Source organism: Pongo abelii, chromosome 19 (genome assembly GCF_028885655.2).
Source record: "Pongo abelii isolate AG06213 chromosome 19, NHGRI_mPonAbe1-v2.0_pri, whole genome shotgun sequence".
Lineage (NCBI taxonomy): Eukaryota > Metazoa > Chordata > Mammalia > Primates > Hominidae > Pongo > Pongo abelii.
In genome coordinates, this window is record NC_072004.2 from 78,928,047 (window position 1) to 78,950,729 (window position 22,683).

The window sequence follows — 22,683 nt, forward strand, 5'->3', positions numbered from 1 at the left end:
CCATTGCCTCACCTCCCACTGCGCCGTCGGGCCTCTGCCAGGGTCAAGGGGCCTCCCGCCTCTGGCGGCAGACGCCACGGTGCCGAGGTGGCCTCCACAACCGCCCTGTGCGCCAATAGGACAACACTGTCCTCCCTCCCCCACACTTGTCACTTTGAGGGACACGTGGATGAGACAGGAAAAGACAGGGGAGTGTGGAGACCTCAGGTGACTTGGAGCAAGCCTCTCAACCTGAGCGGCAATTTCTTCATCTGTAAAATGAGGGGGTTGTTCTCATCTCTGAGGCTTTGTGTCGCTCTCAAAGCCTGCTAGCCTCGGGTTCTAGGACTCTGTTGGGATCGTGTGTGATGTTTTCTGCTGAGCGACTGGCAGCCTGTGTCCCCGGGGGAAAGAAGGCAGGCGCTCCAAAGCTCCAGCGCTCCGTGGCTCCCCCTCCCTCGCGGCCCCCCGCCCCAAGCCCCAGGTGTGCCGGCCGCCCTGAGCCTCTCCAACACCTCCCGGAGGCGCCTGCAAGACACCTAAGGTCCCCCGTTCCTCCTCTCCCCTACCCCCACCACACCCCTACCCCCGGCAGGCGACGTCCCCGCCCCTCGACCACCGCCTGGTGAAGAAGCCGGCCAGGCCCGATCAGCCCCATCCCCGCGGCACGAGCGGCGCCTGCGGACAGCTCTTGGGGCCCCGGCCTTGTCACTCTGGAGGCGGGAGGCTCGGGCGGTCGGGTCGGGACGATCGAGCCGGAGGCCGCTAGGCTCCCAGGCCCCGGCCGAGGCTGCGCGGCCGCAGGGTGGGCAGGCTCGGGTGTTCCGGCAAACTGCCGGGTCCCCATCTTCAAAAGAGAGGAGGCCCTTTCTCCAGCCTCCTCTGCGGGAGCCCGACCCAGCCCCATCCCGCCACCCCCGGGCTGCACCTCGGCCCCTCCCCGGCCCGCGCCCCTGCCCGGGGCGGGCCAGGAACCTCGGCCCGCGCCGCTGGGGACTTTGGAGCGGAGGAGGAAGCGCGGCGCGGCGGGGGCGGGGGTGTGTGGGGTTTTATAACCCGCAGGGCGGCCGCGGCGCAGGAGAGGGGGCAGCGCCGAGCACCGCGCACCGCGTCATGGGGGCCGCCTCGGGCCGCCGGGGGCCGGGGTTGCTGCTGCTGCTGCTGCCGCTATCGCTGCTGCTGCTGCCGCCGCAGCCCTCCCTGGCGCTGGACCCCGGGCTGCAGCCCGGCAACTTTTCCGCCGACGAGGCCGGGGCGCAGCTCTTCGCGCAGAGCTACAACTCGAGCGCCGAACAGGTGCTGTTCCAGAGCGTGGCCGCCAGCTGGGCGCACGACACCAACATCACCACCGAGAATGCACTGCGCCAGGTGGGCGCCCGGGCCCGGGCGGGGGCGGGGCGGGGCCGCGGCGGCCAATCACAGCACGCGGCCGGCTTGTGGGGCGGGCAGGCTGGCGCCCCCGACCCGAACCCCATCCCGACCCCCCACCCTCGCCCAGACAGTCAGCCGCGGGGCCCGAGCGCCGGGCTGCGAGCACGGCCTGCGCTCCCAGCATGCACGAGTTGGATGGATGAGGCTGGCTGCTCCCAGGCCGCGCCCGCCTTCGCCGAGGGTGCTGGGCTTGGCTCTGGGGCCCCCACGCTCTCGGGCAGCTGCCTTCTCCCCTCCGGACGCTGTCGCTGTCACCGCACTGCACTGTCCATTCACCCTCCACTCGCCCGGCCTCTTTTCTGGTCCCAATTTCTGCTCCACCGTTCCCATGAGGCAGATTCCCTCCAGAAGGAGGAAGCATGGCTTCCGCAAACTAAGGTCTCCCTCAGGGATCTCCCCAGGGCCCGGGGTCTGGAAGCCCTTGACCTTCCTCCCCTCCCCCAGCACCGTGGCTTCTCCTCTATGGCGTGCATCTAAGCGGGGTCCTCCCTACACCCTCCCTGCCCTCCTGGTGCCCATAGGAGGAAGCAGCCCTGCTCAGCCAGGAGTTTGCGGAGGCCTGGGGCCAGAAGGCCAAGGAGCTGTATGAACCGATCTGGCAGAACTTCACGGACCCGGAGCTGCGCAAGATCATCGGAGCTGTGCGCACCCTGGGCTCTGCCAACCTGCCCCTGGCTAAGCGGCAGCAGGTGGGCTGAGGGCCGAGGCAGAGCTTGGGGGAGGCCTCCCAGTGCCCCATCGTGGGGGTCGGGGGAGAGCAGCCCGTCAGGGAGGGAGGGACCCTGGGATTCACTTGGGCCCTGGCAGAAGGGAAAGCCCAGGTAAGCACAGAATGGCTTTCTGAGCATCGATTTTTCTTGGAGATGGGGTGGGGAGTTAATTTCTGTTAAAGGAAGCATTCAGGAGTAGGAAGCCAAATTCAAATACACTTCTCTCTAGGCTGGTTTGTGAGCTTCCTTGGAAGGGTCGAGAAGGGCTGGGCCTGGTGGCTGAAGCCTGTAATCCCAGCATTTTGGGAGGCTGAGGTGGGCGCATCGCTTGAGCCCAGGAGTTCAAGACCAGCCTGACCAACATGGCAAAACCTCGACTCTACAAAAAAAAATACAAAAAAAAAAAAAAAAAATAGCTGGGCTTAGTGGTGCATGCACCTACAGTCCCAGCTGCTCTTGAGGCTGAGGGGGAAGGATCACCTGAGCCCAGGAGGTCAAGGCTACAGTGAGCTGTGATTGCACTACTGCACCCCAGCCTGCATGACAGAGTGAGACCTCCCCCCCCAAAAAAAAGAGAGAGAGAGAAGAGGTTGAGAAAGACTGAGAAGTCACCAAAGCCAGAGAATGGGAGAGATCTGCCCTCACTGCAGGGTGGTGCCAAGCTGGGACTTGACCTTGACCCTGACTTTCAGGATTCCTGTCCCCCACTCCATAGGCTGCCTCCACTGGCAGGGGACTCGTGTGTTAGTGATCAGAAGTGCCCCGGTGCCACTGAGTGGCCTTGTCCAAGCTATATCCACTCTGTGGGCTCCTCCTTCTAGCAGCGAGGGGAGGGCAGATGTCCCAGGGGCTGGTCACCGGAGCATTCCTCCCCTCTGACTCCCCAGTACAACGCCCTCCTAAGCAACATGAGCAGGATCTACTCCACCGCCAAGGTCTGCCTCCCCAACAAGACTGCCACCTGCTGGTCCCTGGACCCAGGTACGGCCCTTGCGACTCCCCTTTCGGCGGTGCCATAGGGCTCCCACATTGCCCTGCTGCACTCTGGACCATGCAGTTGTGTAGGGTCTGTGGAGAGAGCAGGTAAACCCAAAGGTGTTGCCCTCCTACTGGGGCTGGACGGTGCAGATACCCCCACGCCCTGCTTCTCTTGGCAAGTGGACTTCCGGAACCTCCAGCTGCAGCCCCCACTTCTGCTGTGTACCTCGGCCTCTCCCATCACCCCTAGGCCTTCCTCTTGGCTGCCTGGTTTCCCCTTTCGTGGGTCCTCTCACGTTCCCCAAGAGCCCTCAGGCCAGGGACCCCTCGTAGCTTCCCCTTAAACCCCACTCCAGCCCCCTTTACGAGCGGCTTCGAGGAAGGCACTCCATCCAACAGGCTGCCAAGTGTCTGTCTGGGTTTTGGCCTTTGGGTGTCCCCTTGGTGTCGACCACCTTAGCTGGTCATGTCTCTGGGGCGGGGGCCCTGCCTGGATGTTTCTGTAGCTCCCAGCCCCCTCCCACCAGGCCTGTAGGTGGCCCCTGGCTCTGGGGGCACCGTGATGTTCAGGAAGCTGGTGGGAGCAGTGAGGACTGGTGCAGGCTCTGGTGAAGGCCGTTGCAGACTTCAACATGGAGGCCTCCTCACCGACCCTGCCTGCCTGTGTCTCAGACCTCACCAACATCCTGGCTTCCTCGCGAAGCTATGCCATGCTCCTGTTTGCCTGGGAGGGCTGGCACAACGCCGCGGGCATCCCGCTGAAACCGCTGTATGAGGATTTCACTGCCCTCAGCAATGAAGCCTACAAGCAGGACGGTGAGCAGGCCTCTCCCTGTCCAGGAACCACGCCAGGTGTCCTCTCTCAGCTGTCTCCCCAGAGTCCCAGCCCAGAGTCAGGCAGAGCAGCTGGTACAATGATTCCAGCAGGCCCTGAGTTTCCCAGAAAGTGGAGGTGGGACCGGCCTGCACCCAGTGTGCCTGGACTGTGCTGCTGGCCTGCCCCACGTGGCCATCCTGCTGTCGCTCCTGGCCCTGGTGCTCCTCTTTGCCTCTGGGAACTTCCAGGATCTGTTTAGCTGGCTGTAGCTAATTAGAAATTGTAGAGTGGCAACCCCCAAGCCAATTTTCCCGCTAGCTGCAGATCCACGGGCCTCAAGCCAGTGGAAGAGCCGACTTACAGCTGAGAGGCTGAGGTCCGAGCCTTTGGCCTGATCTACATACCTCACCCCCACGCCCCCAGGCTTCACAGACACAGGGGCCTACTGGCGCTCCTGGTACAACTCCCCCACCTTCGAGGACGATCTGGAACACCTCTACCAACAGCTAGAGCCCCTCTACCTGAACCTCCATGCCTTTGTCCGCCGCGCGCTGCATCGCCGATACGGGGACAGATACATCAACCTCAGGGGACCTATCCCTGCTCATCTGCTGGGTAAGGACCTGGTCTCGCCTCCACATGAGTCCCGGGGAAGTGTGGGTCCCGAGGTAGGGGTGGGGGATGTCCAGGGCAAGGGAAGGTGGGTTGTGACCATCACGTCTCACACATGTGGGGCATCATACTGTTTGCTTCACATGCAGGAGACCATTCGTGTTCCCACTTTACAGGTGGGGACCCTGAGGCTTAGGGTCGTGAGGGACTTAGCGGTCAGAGAGCTAGGGGCCAAACCAAAGGCTCTGACCCTGGGTCCAGTGGAGGAGCCATCAGCCTAGCTCATGCCCAAGGAAACAAGCGCCGTGGCCCTGCCTCAGGATTGAGTGGCTGGGACCTGGCACAGCCAGAAATGACAGTGGTAGCATCTTGCAGCCCCAGGACGTGTGGCCCTTGGAGGAGTGTGGGTGGGACTGATGTGTGAGATTTCTGGCCCTAAGCCAGGCCTGCAGCCCTTGAGGGCCCCAGGGTGCAGGTGCCGGCCCCATGGTGCGACTCAGCGATGCATGGAGAAGCAGGCACAGCCAGGCAGGGAGCCGAGCTGTCCCCTTCCTTCCTCATCTAGGAGACATGTGGGCCCAGAGCTGGGAAAACATCTATGACATGGTGGTACCTTTCCCAGACAAGCCCAACCTCGATGTCACCAGTACTATGCTGCAGCGGGTAAGCTCTGGGCTCAAGCCTGGGATGGCGGGGGTGAGGGGTGGGGCGCAAAAAGAGGGAGTCAGAGATGGGCACAGGGGCGAGAAGGGGTTGGGTACTGAGCAGCAGCCTGGTGTGTCTGTAGGAGCAGTGAGCTGGAGTTGGCCCCCTCGGTGAGGTGCCAGCTCCTCCCTCCGGGCTCCATAGTGGCCGGATGAGAGCAGCAACGCACTTTCACTCATCTGCTGTGGGCAGTGAGGGCCCTGCCTCTGGGAATGGTGGCCACAGAGCAGAGAAGCTTTCATGCACAGGGTTGACCCGAGAGGGGGACCCCAGCCCTGTTCCCAGGCCAGCCAGAGTGGGCTCCCCCTGACCTGTCTCCACACCCCGCCTCCAGGGCTGGAACGCCACGCACATGTTCCGGGTGGCAGAGGAGTTCTTCACCTCCCTGGAGCTCTCCCCCATGCCTCCCGAGTTCTGGGAAGGGTCGATGCTGGAGAAGCCGGCCGACGGGCGGGAAGTGGTGTGCCACGCCTCGGCTTGGGACTTCTACAACAGGAAAGACTTCAGGTCCAGACATGGGAAAAGCACGTTCTGGGGTTCTCCGGTTCTGGGGTCTGGGGAAAGGCAGGCAGCCCAGGCGCGGGGAAGCTGGTTCCCAGGCCTGCCTCTACCCTACCCCAGCACTGGCCGGAGGCTGGGTCTATTCCAGGGCTAGGGGGCATACAGGGCCTATTAGTCCACCTTTCCTGGCAGCTTTGACAATAGTCACCTCTGTACCTTGGAATGGAGGAAGAAGGCCCAAGTGGTGGTGAGCCTGGGCAGGGTAAAGAATTTGCTTGTTTCTGCCAGGCACGGTGGTCACATCTGTAATCCCAGCACTTTGGGAGGTCAAGGCGGGTGGATCACCTGAGGTCAGGAGTTCGAGACCAGCCTGGCCAACATGGTGAAACCCCGTCTCTACTAAAAATACAAAAATAAATTAGCCGGGGGTGATGGCGGGCACCTGTAATCCCAGCTACTCAGGAGGCTGAGGCAGGAGAATCTCTTGAACCCGGGAGGCGGAGGTTGCAGTGAGCTGAGATTGTGTCACTGCACTCCAGCCTATGCAAAAGAGTGAGACACTGTCTCAAAAAAAAAAAGAAAGAAAGAAGTTGCTTGTTTGTACTGCGGCTTCATGCCCCAGGGCAGCTCCCTCCTCATTCCTGTCTTTCAGGTGCCAATCTGCCCTGTGCCCTGGCCCTGCCCTGTTCTGCCCATCCGTCACTCTCACCCTCGCCCTCTCTACGCCCCAGGATCAAGCAGTGCACACGGGTCACGATGGACCAGCTCTCCACAGTGCACCATGAGATGGGCCATATACAGTACTACCTGCAGTACAAGGATCTGCCTGTCTCCCTGCGTGGGGGGGCCAACCCCGGCTTCCATGAGGCCATTGGGGACGTGCTGGCACTCTCGGTCTCCACTCCTGAACATCTGTACAAAATTGGCCTGCTGGACTGTGTCACCAATGACACGGGTATGGGAGGGCTGAGAGGCCCCCATCCAGCCTCACCTAAACCCTGCTCCACCCCATAGCAGGACCTCACTTGCCCCACTCAGCTCTGCCCTTCTTTCTGCCTCCCGGCCCCAGGTCAGGCAGGGTTTGGGATCCTCCTAGAGCCTCACAGTGCACACTGCGCCCAGCTCAACACACCTGGGGGTCCTCTTCCAAGCAGGGCCCAGGGTCTTGAGGGCCAGCCTTACCTTCTCTACGTCTCCCTGGCCTTACTTCCTGCTGCCCCCACCAGTCCACACTCTTAGGGGACCCTCTTCTCCCTCTGACCTCTCCCCTCTCCTTTCATCTCATCTCCCAACAGAAAGTGACATCAATTACTTGCTTAAAATGGCACTGGAAAAAATTGCCTTCCTGCCCTTTGGCTACTTGGTGGACCAGTGGCGCTGGGGGGTCTTTAGTGGGCGTACCCCCCCTTCCCGCTACAACTTCGACTGGTGGTATCTTCGGTGAGAGGAGGGATAGAAAAGCCTTCACCCCAACTAGCCCTCCCCAGCTTCCTGGACAGCCAGGCGCCTCCTGCCCCAGCCAGTTCTAGCCTCTCCTCTCTAATGATGTCCCCTGGTGTGACCCACTGCCTTCTCCTTTCCTGCCTGAAACTCCCTCTTCCAGGAAGTCTTCCCCAGTTCCTCAGGATGGGGAAGGGTTGCCGGGTGGAAATGCCTTTTCTGCAAAAGCTAAATCCATCTGTGTGCAACCTCTAGGCCCTAAGACAATTTAACCATCCTTTTCCAGAACCAAGTATCAGGGGATCTGCCCTCCTGTTACCCGAAATGAAACCCACTTTGATGCTGGAGCTAAGTTTCATGTTCCAAATGTGACACCATACATCAGGTACTAGCGCCCCCACCCCACCTACCCCCAGTACTGTCACACCCTCAATCCCCTTCTCCTCCTGTGATCCTAGCTGCCTCATCCCCAGGGCTTGTCCCCATGCTCCTCCAGACCTCAAAGGCCTGGAGTTAGAATGACCCGCTCTCCTGAGCCTGTCTTGGGTCTCCTTTCTACCCCAAGATAGCTCTGGTCCAGCTTCTGCCCTGCAGGAAGCTGGATAGTGCCTGGGTAAGGGACCCCTGTTCCTGGCCCCCCATGGTCTTCCCTGACTCCCACCCTGTGCCCGCAGGTACTTTGTGAGTTTTGTCCTGCAGTTCCAGTTCCATGAAGCCCTGTGCAAGGAGGCAGGCTATGAGGGCCCACTGCACCAGTGTGACATCTACCAGTCCACCAAGGCAGGGGCCAAGCTTCGGTGTGTGGTGGGAAGCGGGGGGAAGTGGGAGGCAGAGAGGAGCGGCTGGCAAAGGGTGTGGCAGGAGGTGTCTGGCTGCTCTGATGGGGTGGGGGGCACCAACCACAGAGCTGGACTGATGTGGATGCCTGTCTCCTCGCTCTCTCGTCAAGTATTCATTGAGTGGGCCTTCTGGCTGGCATGGGGCGAGACAAATGCCCCCTGCCACCATCACAGAGATCCCAGGCCCCAGGGTCTTATTGCCACAGTTTCTGCAGTCCATTGGGGGGCGGAAGTGGCCAGGGGCATGTGGGCCGGGGTCCAGGAGCAGACTCCAGCCTGAGTCCCCTGTGCCCATGGTACCCACTCTGCCCACCAGGAAGGTGCTGCAGGCTGGCTCCTCCAGGCCCTGGCAGGAGGTGTTGAAGGACATGGTTGGCTTAGACGCCCTGGATGCCCAGCCGCTGCTCAAGTACTTCCAGCCGGTCACCCAGTGGCTGCAGGAGCAGAACCAGCAGAACGGCGAGGTCCTGGGCTGGCCCGAGTACCAATGGCATCCACCATTGCCTGACAACTACCCGGAGGGCATTGGTAAAGCCCTGAGTGAGGGTGGTGTGGGGCTAAGGTGGGTCCTCAACTCTGGGCTTGGCCCAGGCCCCAGGTTTCTGGTCAGCTCCTACCAGCTGAGCCCTGGTACCCTGTCCTGGAGGGCCAGGCAGCCCCCAAAGCTCATCAGCAGGGCCTGTGAGTGGGGACAGGCATGTGTTTCCCCCAGCATCCTAGGGAGGGTGTGCTCAGACCTGAGGGCCCCTCCCCCTCCAGAGGAAGCCAGACACAAGGCTCTGTGAGGTCACACGGCGGGCTCCACTCTTATTGGCCGGGGGACGGTGGCTGCAGGACTCTGCTCTCCTGCGGCCATGGGCCAGGGTTGGGCTACTGCAGGACTTCCCAGCCTCCTCTTCCTGCTGCTCTGCTACGGGCACCCTCTGCTGGTCCCCAGCCAGGAGGCACCCCGACAGGTGACAGTCACCCATGGGACAAGCAGCCAGGCAACAACCAGCGGCCAGACAACCACCCACCAGGCGACGGCCCGCCAGACATCAGCCCAGAGCCCAAGTGGGACCATGCAGGGGAAGGGCAGGGTGCCAGGGGTGGGAGAGGCGGGGCCGGGTATGGACAGGGGCAGGGTACAAGGGAGTGGGAGAGGGATAAGGGCTTCTGGTGACACCACAAACCTGGAGAGGGGAGGCAGAGGTTTGTCTGTTTCCCTGCACTCTGTCCCACAGACCTGGTGACTGATGAGGCTGAGGCCAGCAAGTTTGTGGAGGAATATGACCGGACATCCCAGGTGGTGTGGAACGAGTATGCCGAGGCCAACTGGAACTACAACACCAACATCACCACAGAGACCAGCAAGATTCTGGTGGGAGCCACCTCCCCACCCCCAAACCTGAGCATGTGCACACACACAGAGACGCTGTCCCGCTCACCACGCAGTGGGGCTGCCACCACATTTTAAATTGAATATTTAAAACAATACTCAATTTTGGGCCAGGCGCGGTGGCTCATGCCTGTAATCCCAGCACTTTGGGAGGCCGAGGCGGGCAGATCACGAGGTCAGATCAAGACCATCCTGGCTAACACGGTGAAACCCTGTCTCTAGTAAAAATACAAAAATTAGCCGGGTGTGGTGGTGGGCACCTGTAGTCCCAGTACTCAGGAGGCTGAGGCAGGAGAATGACGTGAACCCGGGAGGCAGAGCTTGCAGTGAGCCGAGATGGCACCACTGCAATCCAGCCTGGGCGACAGAGCGAGGCTCTTCTAAAAAAAAAAAAAAAAAATACTCAATTTCAGATTTTGATGAACATTTACTCAATGCCTGAGCAATTCTTCTTTCCTTAAAAATCAGTCTCTGGAGGCCTAGGTGGGAGGATCACTTGAAGCCAGGAGTTGGAGACTAGCCTGGGCAACATAGCAAGATCCCATTTCTATTCAAACAAACATAAATCAATCTCTAGTAACAGAATAATTTGTACATAAATAAGTGGTGCTCAAGTCGTTTTTTAAAAGATGGAAAGCCCCCATTTGTCTCCTCTACAAAAGGGGCTACACTTCCTCTTTACCCTCATTCCCTGCCTGTTTGACTGAGCACAAATTATGCCACTGAGCCACACACTGTTACTGTTCCTTGGCACTTTGATCTGTTGCCTCATCTTTTTCTCAACAGCCTTGCAAAATTGGTGAGCTTATTCTCATTTTACAGATGGGATTTGATATTAACTCTGAGGTTCAGAAAGGCCACAGAGCTAATACCAAGCTGGCTCCTTCCTAAGGGCCTTTAAGACACTTGGGGGTCTTTTCTTCTCTGCCCCTGCCTGGATATGTGTTGCTTGACCGCAGGCATCCAGGGAGGGTGAGTACTGCATCCAGGACGTTATCAGCAATCCAGCTTGCAGAGAGCCTTATAGGCAAAGGTTGCAACTTAATCCCACTTGTCTCCTCAACTTGTCTCCTCACCACCACCTCCAGCCCTCAGCTCCCACTTGGGGCCTCCCGCTCAGAGGCTGCTCTGGAGCTCCTGGGCCCCATGACACCATCCCCCTGTGCCCTCAGCTGCAGAAGAACATGCAAATAGCCAATCACACCCTGAAGTACGGCACCCAGGCCAGGAGGTTTGATGTGAACCACTTGCAGAACACCACTATCAAGCGGATCATAAAGAAGGTTCAGGACCTAGAACGGGCAGCGCTGCCTGCCCAAGAGCTGGAGGAGGTGTGTGGCTCACAAGGTACAGGGAGAGGGGAATCCTGGGGCAGTGAACCCAACACAGGGTCTGGCCTGGCCTTCACGCTGCTTCCTCTTCCTCGTTGTATCAAGTCATGGCATCTGCCATGCGACATGCACCTCAGAACTACTGAGAGGGCAGCGCTGCCCAGCTCCCTGGCTCCCCACCCGCCAGCCCTTGGGGCCTGGGGGCACTGCAGGCCCCAGAGAGACCAAGCGCAAAGGAGTACAGCTCATTGCCTCTCTCCTTCCTCCTGCAGTACAACAAGATCCTGTTGGATATGGAAACCACCTACAGTGTGGCCACTGTGTGCCACACGAATGGCAGCTGCCTGCAGCTCGAGCCAGGTGAGAGCTCCCATGCAGGCTGAGTGAGAGGCAAGGGCTGGGGCTGGCATGGGGCCCGGGGGTGCTGGGTGCGAGCACAGAATTGGGCTCCCCTCGCTCTTGGGGTCAGCGTGCCCAGGAAATGCCATTTCTTGTTTTCCACGAGGAGGCTTCTCTGCCCCACTGAGAGCCGGCACCTACTTCATACCATGCCCCAATCAGCTGCCCCTCCCTCAGAACCGCCCTCTGCTTAAGGGTATCCGCTCTCTCCTGTCCTCTCTGCACGCCGCCCCTCAGAGCAGCGGGATCTCAAAGTTGTATTTCATGGGCTTGGACTCCAAATGGGGGGAACTTGGGGACACTAGCTCCCCTCGGCCTCCTTTCGTGATCCTGCCCTTGACTTCCTCACCTTCTCTGTCTTTCCTGAGCCCCTCTCCCAGCATGTGACTGATAAGGAAATTGAGTCGCACAGCCCCTGAAAGCGCCAGACTAGAACCTGAGCCTCCGATTCCTCTCACTTCCCTCACCCACCCTGCCACTTCCTGCTGGATAGGAGTAGACAGCTCTTGACCGTCCTCTCTTTTCTCCCCACTGGCTGGTCCTTCTTACCCTAGCCCCTTTGAAAGAGCTCACCCCCGACACAAGGACCCGCACACAGATACCTCCCAGCTCCCTCTCAACCCACCCTTTCCAGGGTTGGAGAACTTGAGGCGTAAACATTCTTCCATGAGGAATCTCCACCCAGAAATGGGTCTTTCTGGCCCCCAGCCCAGCTCCCACATTAGAACAATGACAAATAGAAGGGGAAATGGAAAATAAACAGGAGAAACAGTTTTCCCAGGACAGGGTTTGGCCTACAAGTTGTGGATGTGGGTACGCATGCCAAGTGCCGGGGGAGGCTGGCCGGGTGTGGTGGCTCATGCCTCTAATCCCAGCACTTTGGGAGGCCAAGGTGAGTGGATCACTTGAGGCCAGGAGTTTGAGACCAGCCTGGCCAACATGGTGAAACCCCGTCTCTACTAAAAATACAAAAGTTAGCTGGGCATGGTGGTAGATGCCTGTAGTCCCAGCTACTTGGGAGGCTGAGAGGCATGAGAATCACTTGAGCCCAGCCTAGGCAATACAGCAAATAAAATACAAAAAATTTTGTATTTTTCATTTGTCTCTACAAATAAAATACAAAAAAAATACAAAATAAAATACAAATACAAAATAAAATATAAAATACAAAAAATTAGTCAGATGTGGTGGTGCACACCTGTAGTCCTAGCTACTAGGGAGGCTGAGATGGAAGGATTGCTTGAGCCTGGGAGGTCAAGGCTGCAGTGAGCCATGATGGCGCCACTGCACTCCAGCCTGGGCAACAGAGTGAGATCCTGTCTCAAAAAAAAAAAAAAAAAAAAAAAAAAGAAAGAAAGGAGAGAGGCTCAAGCGCGCCCCTCACAGGACTGCTGAGGCCCTGCAGGTGTCTGCAGCATGTGGCTCCAGGCCGGGGACTGTCAGCCACTGCTGGAGAGCCACTCCCATCCTTTCTCCCATTTCTCTAGACCTGCTGCCTATACAGTCACTTTTATGTGGTTTCGCCAATTTTATTCCAGCTCTGAAATTCTCTGAGCTCCCCTTACAAGCAGAGGTGAGCTAAGGGCTAGAGCTCAAGCCATTCAACCCCCTACCAGATCTGACGAATGTGATGGCCACATCCCGGAAATATGAAGACCTGTTATGGGCATGGGAGGGCTGGCGAGACAAGGCGGGGAGAGCCATCCTCCAGTTTTACCCAAAATACGTGGAACTCATCAACCAGGCTGCCCGGCTCAACGGTGAGTCCCTGCTGCCAACATCACTGGCGCTCGGATCCCCTCAGGTTCCTGGAAGAGGTGCTGTGAAACCCCAAGCCTAGGGAAAGGTAGGTCCCTGGAGGAGGCAGGTAATGAGGTGTTGGGAGAGCCTGGCTGTGTCCCCTCTGTAGGCTATGTAGACGCAGGGGACTCGTGGAGGTCTATGTACGAGACACCATCCCTGGAGCAAGACCTGGAGCGGCTCTTCCAGGAGCTGCAGCCGCTCTACCTGAACCTGCATGCCTACGTGCGCCGGGCCCTGCACCGCCACTACGGGGCCCAGCACATCAACCTGGAGGGGCCCATCCCTGCTCACCTGCTGGGTAAGGGCACATGTCGGGCCTTGAGGAGGGTAAAGATGGACCACAGTGTGAGTGAGGGTTGGGACAGGGCTGACTAGAGGGTAGGGAGCAGGCTGGGGACTGAGAGACTCCAGCCCTGGGGGGGAAGGTTGCCCAGGCTGGAGGGGGATGGGCGCTGGGAGTGGGGAGCCCCCCGCTTGCATCTGGTGCCACATTCACTGCAGATCTATGTCGGGCAAGTCACCATGGATAGGGGGAAGAAGTTCATAATCTTGTCCAGGAGACCACAGCAGCTATCACAACAGTGTGTGGTCTTAGAGGGTGAGGAAGAGGCTGTGAGTGGGAGCTGGGGAGGCTTTGCCAAGAGGTGGCCTGTGAGCAGGGCCTCGGAAGATGACAGGGTTTGACAGATGGAAGTGGGGGATGAGAGGACAGACGCAGTGTTCAGGCCAAGGGAACTGGAACAAAGAAGAACCTGAGAATGTAAATGTACTTCAACCATGGACCCTTCTTTGCCAAGGGCTGCAATCTCAGATGCCCTGAATGTGTGAAGTAGGCGGTGAGGACAGTAGGGGATGGTAGGGAGTAAGGCAAAGCAGAGTCTACTGGTTCTTTGTCCCTGATGGGCTATTAGGAACACTTTCCTGGAGCAGAGAGACCAGACAGGCCCTCAGACCATTTAGAAACCACAAGGGAGGCCCCAGAGGACGGCCTGGCTGTGGGTCTAGCTCCCACACAGGCTGGGAGTCCAGCCCTCTTCAGCCCCTCTCTGGTGAGACCAAAGAACATCTGGTGATGTCAAGTGGACGTCAGTTCACCAACTGAGAAACGCAGGCCCCGGGAAGAAAAGCAACATGCCCAGGGTGGCCTGGGAGCTGGGGCAGATCTGGCCTTAGAACTCAGCCCCTGACAATTGGTAAAAGGGGAAAGGGGAGCAACCCAACACTGATGTGCTGTCTCTCTCTCTGGCTCTCTCCCTCTCCTCTCTCATGTTCTCTCCATCACTCATCGCTCTAACCCTCTCTCACTGGTTTGCACTTTAGACTTCATCTGATGTCAGCCGAAGCTTCACCTCACTTGGCTAGGAAAGAGCCTTGAGTCCAAATCTGTTTCTGAGCCTTCCACTCAACCTGAGTTTCTTCCTTTTCCTCCGTCGTGGAGAACTAGGCTCTTTTCTTACCCTAAACTCAGAGGCATCAGCTTCTCCTGAAGGAGACGGCTGGTTCCTGTCAGAGTTGCTGAACTGCAGACACTGACCTCAGGTGGTGCGGAGGGGACATGGCAGAGTGGCTGGTGAAGTGAGCAGCCTGCCAGCCTTTCAATCCCAGCCCTGCCACTTAGGAGCCATGGGCCCCTGGCGAGGGGGGTCACTTAACTCTCCAGCCTGTTTCCTTTACTAGCCAATGGGAATCATGACAGTACCTGGGTGCAAACAGGATTGAAAGTGAATTCACACAATGTTCTTGGTGCAGGGCCAATAAAAGCTGGCCACTGGGGTGTAGGTGTTCTGGGGATCTGTAATGTCCTCACATGTCAGCAGTTGCTAGTCACATTGGTCTCCACTACTCATGGACAGTGAAGACCACCTGGATTCCCTGATAACCAGCAAGGCCCCCACCTAGAGCCAGGCAGTAATGACCTACTGGGCTGGATGTGCACACTGAAGATGATGTATGTCAGGTGCCTCAAAGCTTGCAAACAGTAGGTGCTCAAGAAATGCCACTATGATTAGCAGGACTGGGATCTGGAGTGCTCTTCCTGCAAGAGGGCATTGAGCCTAAGTAACATTTGTCTTTCCTTTCTCTGCCATCCCCCACATTCGCCTCCAGGGAACATGTGGGCGCAGACCTGGTCCAACATCTATGACTTGGTGGTGCCCTTCCCTTCAGCCCCCTCGATGGACACCACAGAGGCCATGCTAAAGCAGGTCCGCACCGGCCCAGGGGCAGGGAGGCCCCGCCGGGATGGGAGGGGCCCTCTGATTCAGGAGTTCCCTCCGGTTTAGCCCTCCCCCGGGGTCCCCACAGCAGCACGCAGTCTGTCCCCAGAACCCCCAGTTTGGGCAGAACTCCCTCTGCTTGCAGGGCTGGACACCCAGGAGGATGTTTAAGGAGGCTGATGATTTCTTCACCTCCCTGGGGCTGCTGCCCGTGCCTCCTGAGTTCTGGAACAAGTCGATGCTGGAGAAGCCAACCGACGGGCGGGAGGTCGTCTGCCACGCCTCGGCCTGGGATTTCTACAACGGCAAGGACTTCCGGTACATCCAGCTAGGGCTGAGGCCTCGTTCCTGAGCCCCATGGGCAAGGGAAATGAGCCAAGCAAAGGCACCACTACGGTCCCCCAGCCGGAGCCAGCAGGGCAGGATGGGGACAGGGCCAGAGTTTGGGACTGAGTGTCTAGAGAGGCGTTGGCTTCTGGCAGGAAAACCCCATCTGCCTGATGGGGACTTTGAAGCACGCAACAGCTCTGTCAGCCTGGCCGCTGGGAAGTGCTCAAGGTCCCAGTCCTGGGTTTGAGCGTAGTAGGCTGCCCCACCTCCCTCCTTGGGAGCAGCCCCTGCATGGAGCTGGCCTCTCCTTGGGGGCACGTGCTGTGACACAGGGAGGCACACGAGGATGTTGGGGGCTCTGTACAGATCCACTCTCACCCCTGACAGGCTCAGAAGCTGCCTTCCTTGGAGGATGGCGTTTTAGTTACCTATTGCTGTGCAACCAAGCACCCCAGAGCTTAGCCGTACGAAACAACCAGTTGATTATGCTTATGATTTTATGTGCCAGGAATTCAGGCAGTACACAGTGGAAATGGCCTTTCTCTACAGGGCCCCCTCCATTGGGGGCAGCTCTCACAGCCGGGATGGCTCAATATGGGGCCTTACGTCCAGAGCCCCAGTTCTGGCTGTTGGTTGAGGTCCTCGGTTTTTCCCATGTGGCAGATGCTGGGGCACATGTTCCCACTGGCCTCTTGGCTCACATGTTGGGTGCTTGGGGTGGGATGGCTGGAACGGCTAGAGGTGGGTCAGGCATCTCTCCAGGCTAGCTCGGGCACCCTCCCAGCGTGGCATCTGAGGTGGGCAGATTTATTACCTGGAAGCCAGCATCCCCCACAGTGACTACTGATGCAGCCAGTTCTCAAGGCTAGGTCCAAAACTGGCCCAGAGTCACTTCTGCCATGTTTTATTGGCTAGAACAAGTCACAAGTTCACCCAGATTCAAGAGAAGAGGAAAAAGTCCCTCCCACTTGGGAGAAGTGGCAAAGACGATCTGTCACAGCTGAAGAAGTGTCTCTTACAAGGAGAGCAGACATGGGGAGCCTGAAACCAAACCCGATGGGGTTCCCTGGGCTGTGCAGGCCCTTCCAGGCATGAGGACTCAGCCGCAGGGCTGAGAGGAGACAGGATCTAGAGGATGAAAGCCCTTGTGTTGTCTTCCCCTTTATGGGGAGTCAGAGGAGAAGCTGGATAGACCCCAGCCTTGTTGTGGCCGAGATGCTGGGCAGCTCTTCCTTCCCCCTCCCCGATGAGAATGACAGAAAAACAGGATTCACCTGAGCCGAAAGGCTTCCAGTTAGATCCAAGAGAAAATTTCCCGCAGTTTGAATTGGTTTGCTAAACAACAAGGAAGGGCCAGGTGCGGTGGCTCACACCTGTAATCTCAGCACTTTGGGAAGCCGAGGCAGGAGGTCTGCTTGAGCTCAGGAGTTCGAGACCATCCTGGGCAACATAGCGAGATTCCCCCCCATTTCATAAAATATAAATAAGTAAATGAGAACAAGGAAGGACTGACGAGAGACGGTGGAACCTTCTGGTTTGGGCAGCTCTGCAGCTGCCATTGATACTGGCCATAAGAATTCTTGGGGTGAATAAGTTTGTCGCTGTTGGGCTGCGTGAGATGCAGAATCGCCCACTCTCACCCCTGACAGAAACAGTTGTTTCCTTCAGAGAGCCTCCATCTTGGGAGATAAAGCATGTATACATGGGAACCCACCGGCCACACATTCTCTAGAAAGTACACGATGTCCCAGTGCCTCTAGAGTAAGCACTTCATACAGTCAGAAAGCAACAGGTGGTGGGGGCTGCAGTCATTCAGGAAAACGGGAAGCAGAGGAATGGCCTGAACGGCCTGATGCTAGGGGCTTCTGCCCCCAGATTCCCTCTTAAGCTCACTCAGTGGTTCTCCTTCCCCTCCCTCCCCACAGTGCTGTGTCCCCTGCATGCTGCAGTGCTGGGGTCTGCCCTGGGTGTAGCAAGGCCCACTGTTCCCTTATGCCCAGAGCTTCTCACTGTCCTCTCCCAACACCCTCTCCCCCACTCCACTATTCCTAGGATCAAGCAGTGCACCACCGTGAACTTGGAGGACCTGGTGGTGGCCCACCACGAAATGGGCCACATCCAGTATTTCATGCAGTACAAAGACTTACCTGTGGCCTTGAGGGAGGGTGCCAACCCCGGCTTCCATGAGGCCATTGGGGATGTGCTAGCCCTCTCAGTGTCTACGCCCAAGCACCTGCACAGCCTCAACCTGCTGAGCAGTGAGGGTGGCAGTGACGGTGAGAGAGAAGCGGGATGCCCTGGTGGGCTGAGGACCAAGAAGGGGTGGTGAGCTTGGGAGGTGGGAAAAGGGCACTTAGTGGCCCATGGGCAGAGGTGTGGGGCAGAGCAATGGGAAGGAAGGGAGCCACCCAGACCATCCCAGGAGGCAGGTCACAGGGCCCAAAAGGTACAGCACCCCCACCCCTCCACCATCACAGGCACACCAGGGCCAAGCCGCTAGGACCCTGGGTCTGACAGCCGGGCTCCCTTCCCTTGCAGAGCATGACATCAACTTTCTGATGAAGATGGCGCTTGACAAGATCGCCTTTATCCCCTTCAGCTACCTCGTCGATCAGTGGCGCTGGAGGGTATTTGATGGAAGCATCACTAAGGAGAACTATAACCAGGAGTGGTGGAGCCTCAGGTTCTGGAACACTCCCGCGGGATGTGGGCTGGGGGATCTCTGCCGGTGTCTGCATGTGCCTGGGTGTCTGGATGGGCCAGAGTAGGGGAGAGTGTGTGTGTGTGTGTGTGTGTGTGTGTGTGTGTGTGTGTGTGTGTGTGTGTGTGTGTAAGTGATGGGGAAAACGGGGTGATTGTGCACAGAGGCCCAGCACGCAGGAGAATGGGGTGCCCAGTGTAGCCCCAAGTGCAGGGATCCTTCTTCAAGTCAAAAATGCCACCCCCAGCCTGGTTCTCCCCAAACTCATCTTCCAACATATATTCCCACTCGACAGGCTGAAGTACCAGGGCCTCTGCCCCCCAGTGCCCAGGACTCAAGGTGACTTTGACCCAGGGGCCAAGTTCCACATTCCTTCTAGCGTGCCTTACATCAGGTAACGGGAAAGGAAGGAGGGTGCATTGTGAGGGGCAGCACCCACAGCTTTGTGTTTAAACTGCGGCCGCTGCCCGGTCCACAAGCTCTGCCAGTCAGGGCAGACCCAAGGGAGCCGGCCGCACGGCGCAGGTGCCTGGGCCCACTCACCCACCGCCAAAGCTGATGGTTTTTTTCTTGAACATTCTTTTGATGAGAGTCCGTACCATCCAAACAGTTGAACACAGAAACTCAACCTAATAATTGGCTAATGGTTACCAGACCTTGGTTAAGTAGTTAACCACGACTCATGGCTGGATCATGAGCTCTGCACTGTTTTGTTTTGGTTTTGAAACAAGATTGTGATTCTTTTACTATTATTGAACATTGTCTGTGATACAATTTGAATTGTACCTGGAAGTCCTTCTAGACACTAAATGCAGGATTGGAGATCGGTTAAGGTGGGAGGCAGGGTTGCTGGGGCAAGTTACAGTCACAGGCTGGGGTCAGACAGAACTGGGTTCAAACCCCGTCTCCATTACTTTGTTTCCTTGAGAAAATTCCTCAATTTCTGTGAGCTTCTGTTTCCTGACCTGTGAACCCCATTTCACAGGATGCACGATGGCTAACTTCTTAGCATTCTGTCTCATACACAGCCTCCTCAGGGAGGGGTGGCCAGGCCCCCACTATTCATCACTCTCTAGTGGAATGTATCTGCACACTAGGTCTGCAGGTCACATGGCCACAGATGAGTGTGCCCAGTGCAGCCTCTCTCCTTCTGTGTGCCCTGGGAGAGCACTTGCTGAGGGCTAGCAAGGCTGTTTGTGATCCGGGAGGCTCCCTGGGAGGCTGGGGGCTAGAGAGACCTCAGGCTGGAGTTCCAGGTGCCCCCGGGCTACAGGTAGCCCAGGCCACCGAGGATGGGTGCCTTCAAAGTACAGAAGGCAGTGAAGGCCACCCCCGGAGGGCTGTGGCTGCCTCTGGCCCTGGCCTCCCGTGGTCCCTGGAAGCCTAGCAAGGGCAGGGCCCATGCCCACCTTGCCTCCTGGCACCTGGGATGATGCCAGCACATCATCAAGTGCTAATAACTGATTGTGGGAGGAATGAAGTCTGTCCCCAGAGTCCAGGAAGAGGGCATCCCTGGAGCACCTCAGACAGGCCTGACCTAGACGGTGCTCCAGAGATGACACATGGCAGGGCTCCCACCTGCCTGCTGGAGTGGTCCCTGGGGTTCCCAGCTGGCGCTGGCTGTCACCCGGGAGCCAGCTGGTGTGATGGCTAGCTTCCCAGCTTAATGCAGACAATTCTCCAAACAGGGGTGGGCAAAGGAGACATTCCGTATTGTGGCCAGCAGCCTTCGCAAAGCACTTTTAGGAAAGACCAGGGAAGTAGGTGGTACGTGCTTGCACCCAGCATTCAAAGCGAGAGGCCTGTGCCACTGGCTCAGGACATTTAAAACCACTTCAGACTTTAAGCCGGGGAGAATCCTCCAGCCTTGACTGGCAGATTTCTACCAGGGAATTCCTGATGCTTTGGATAAGATCATGTAGGACTGGCTTCCCTGCCCAGACCACCCTACTAGATCCACACCGCCCATTTGGCCACACCTTGCCTCTACTTGCATATACCCCAGGGATGGAGACCTCACTGCCTCCAAAGCCACCTGCCAGATCTCTGAAGGGCTCTGCCCGGACCCCATGGAGCAGGCCCTCCTCAGCTGTGGAGGCACTTCTGTGGGTGGGAGGCATCTACACAGGCATGGCTAGGAAGAGGCTCAGACAATGCCAAGAGCCATCACCCTGATGGCTGTGGGCAGAGTTGGGGGGCCTTGGCTCTGCTGTGCACATGTGACTTAGCACACATCACATGTGATGTGCAGAAGGGCCTGGGGCCCAGTGGCACAAGACCCTCAACCAACTCCGCCCCGGGCCACGGCCTCACTCTGCTCCAGGTACTTCGTCAGCTTCATCATCCAGTTCCAGTTCCACGAGGCACTGTGCCAGGCAGCTGGCCACAAGGGCCCCTTGCACAAGTGTGACATCTACCAGTCCAAGGAGGCTGGGCAGCGCCTGGCGTGAGTGTCCTCCAGCCCTCCTTTGTTTCCATGCTCTGGCCTGCGCCCCTGGGCCTTGAGGGGTCAGTCCACTGGAGCTTTTCTGGGAACATTTGCCATTTTGAGCTGGGAACTCCCACCTGCAGCATGGGCCAGGCCTGATGTGCCGTCTCCTTAGGCACCTGGAGCCCTGGGGCCCTGGGACAAGTTTCAGCTGGGAGGCAGTATGGAGAGTGGATGTCAGGTGGGGGCAGGAGGGGCCATGTCCTTCTGACTCTGCCTCCCTGTCTCATGCCTCCCCAGGACCGCCATGAAGCTGGGTTTCAGTAGGCCGTGGCCGGAAGCCATGCAGCTGATCACGGGCCAGCCCAACATGAGCGCCTCGGCCATGCTGAGCTATTTCAAGCCGCTGCTGGACTGGCTCCGCACTGAGAATGAGCTGCGTGGGGAGAAGCTGGGCTGGCCGCAGTACAACTGGACGCCGAACTCCGGTACCGCCACCCACCCCACCTCCAGCCCCGGGTCTTAAACCCCTCCCCAGGCCGGGCGGCCGCGCGGCTGACCTCGGAGCCTGGCCCTGCCCCGCACGCTCGCCATTCCCTACCCTCCACCCCGGCCCTGCCCTGCCCATGCTGTCTGCTTGCTTCCCACCCAGCTCGCTCAGAAGGGCCCCTCCCAGACAGCGGCCGCGTCAGCTTCCTGGGCCTGGACCTGGACGCGCAGCAGGCCCGCGTGGGCCAGTGGCTGCTGCTCTTCCTGGGCATCGCCTTGCTGGTAGCCACCCTGGGCCTCAGCCAGCGGCTCTTCAGCATCCGCCACCACAGGCTCCACCGGCACCCCCACGAGCCCCAGTTCGGCTCCGAGGTGGAGCTGAGACACTCCTGAGGTGACCCGGCTGGGTCGGCCCTGCCCAAGGGCCTCCCACCAGAGACTGGGATGGGAACACTGGCGGGCGGCTGAGGACACACCCCAGCCCACCCTGTCCCTGTCCCCCTCCCCTCCCAGTCCTCCAGACCACCAGCTGCCCCAGCCCCTTCTCCCAGCACACAGCTGCCTAACACTGAGCCCCACCTCTCCGAGTCTCTCTGTGAATACAATTAAAGGTCCTGCCCTCCCCATCTGAGTCTGTGTCCCTCACAGGGAAGCCAGGGACAGGGACAGGGTGCTCTCCTGCCTCCTGGCAGTCAAGTGGGACCCGTTACTAGGTTTCTTCCTCCATCCTCCTCCAGGAGCCAGGGAGAATCCCCAGAGCTCTGCCCCAGCACCTCCTGGCGCTGGCGCCTGTCTTCCCTCCAGCCCAGGCAGCCGGCCACTGTCCTGCCACCGCAGGCAGCCGCTGTCTGGCCCAAGCACAGACCCAGGCAGACTCTGGGAAGCAGACATCCTGTGCTCCTGGCCTCACATTTCCACCGGCAGTGGAGCCTTTCCCTGCCCCACAAATGGCCAGGTCCCCCCAGGGAAGGCGTCCGGCTGTTATTGGCTGCCCCAGGGGGCGAGCACCTTGGAGGGCCTGCTTCAAGGAGGGTGCCCCCTGGAGGGCACACACCGGCCTAGTGCTTACCTTGGCTCCTGCCTGTACCAGCTCCATGACCCTCTGCTCGCATGAACAGCCTTGGCTCTCAGACAGCCATTCTAACACTGCCAGTGCAGAGGGGCCTCAGACGCTGGAGTGTGGCAGTGGCTGCACCTGCACAGGGATTAGCTGCCGGCAGCCACCCTGCTGGCGTCCCAGCACACACCTCCTCACTCCCCGCATTGGAGGGAGTGTCATTTTGAGGGACATTTTTATGACTTTTATGTGCATGTTTATGTAGAAATTTGGAAAATACAGAAAACTGTAAAGAAAATAAAAGCACTTTATATCAACGTCAAGAGATAAGCCCTGTTGACATTTTGGTATACAACTTGCCGGACTTCTTCTCAGCACATGTGTATTTTAAATGGGATCACACCGTATTTACAGTCATACATCCTTTTATCACTTCATACAACTAGATCTGTTTCTCTGATATTTAAATGCCAGACTTCGAACCTGGCCAATAGAAGTTGGTCCATTTCCTGGGGCCAGGGGTTCCCCAGCCACCCTGG

General features: G+C 58.4%; 1 protein-coding gene across 2 annotated transcripts; it reads left to right on the top strand.

The window, feature by feature from the left end:
* The first annotated feature begins 1,011 nt into the window (after positions 1-1,011).
* On the top strand, positions 1,012-22,461 carry ACE (angiotensin I converting enzyme). Of its 2 annotated transcripts, XM_024235383.3 has the most exons (25): positions 1,012-1,347; positions 1,932-2,099; positions 3,008-3,101; positions 3,771-3,914; positions 4,339-4,530; positions 5,093-5,190; positions 5,567-5,739; positions 6,465-6,688; positions 7,029-7,173; positions 7,460-7,558; positions 7,848-7,970; positions 8,329-8,540; positions 9,236-9,372; positions 10,563-10,721; positions 10,994-11,081; positions 12,737-12,880; positions 13,030-13,221; positions 15,030-15,127; positions 15,285-15,457; positions 17,522-17,745; positions 18,008-18,152; positions 18,466-18,564; positions 20,494-20,616; positions 20,899-21,086; positions 21,251-22,461. In XM_024235383.3, exons 1-25 carry the CDS (start codon positions 1,093-1,095, stop codon positions 21,478-21,480), a joined length of 3,927 nt encoding a protein of 1,308 aa, XP_024091151.2. In that variant the 5' UTR covers positions 1,012-1,092; the 3' UTR covers positions 21,481-22,461. The 2 variants fall into 2 exon arrangements, with proteins under 2 accessions (XP_024091151.2, XP_054393217.1); XM_054537242.2 differs by lacking the exons at positions 1,012-1,347; positions 1,932-2,099; positions 3,008-3,101; ... (7 more) ...; positions 7,848-7,970; positions 8,329-8,540 and adding an exon at positions 8,801-9,065.
* The last annotated feature ends 222 nt before the right edge of the window (positions 22,462-22,683 follow it).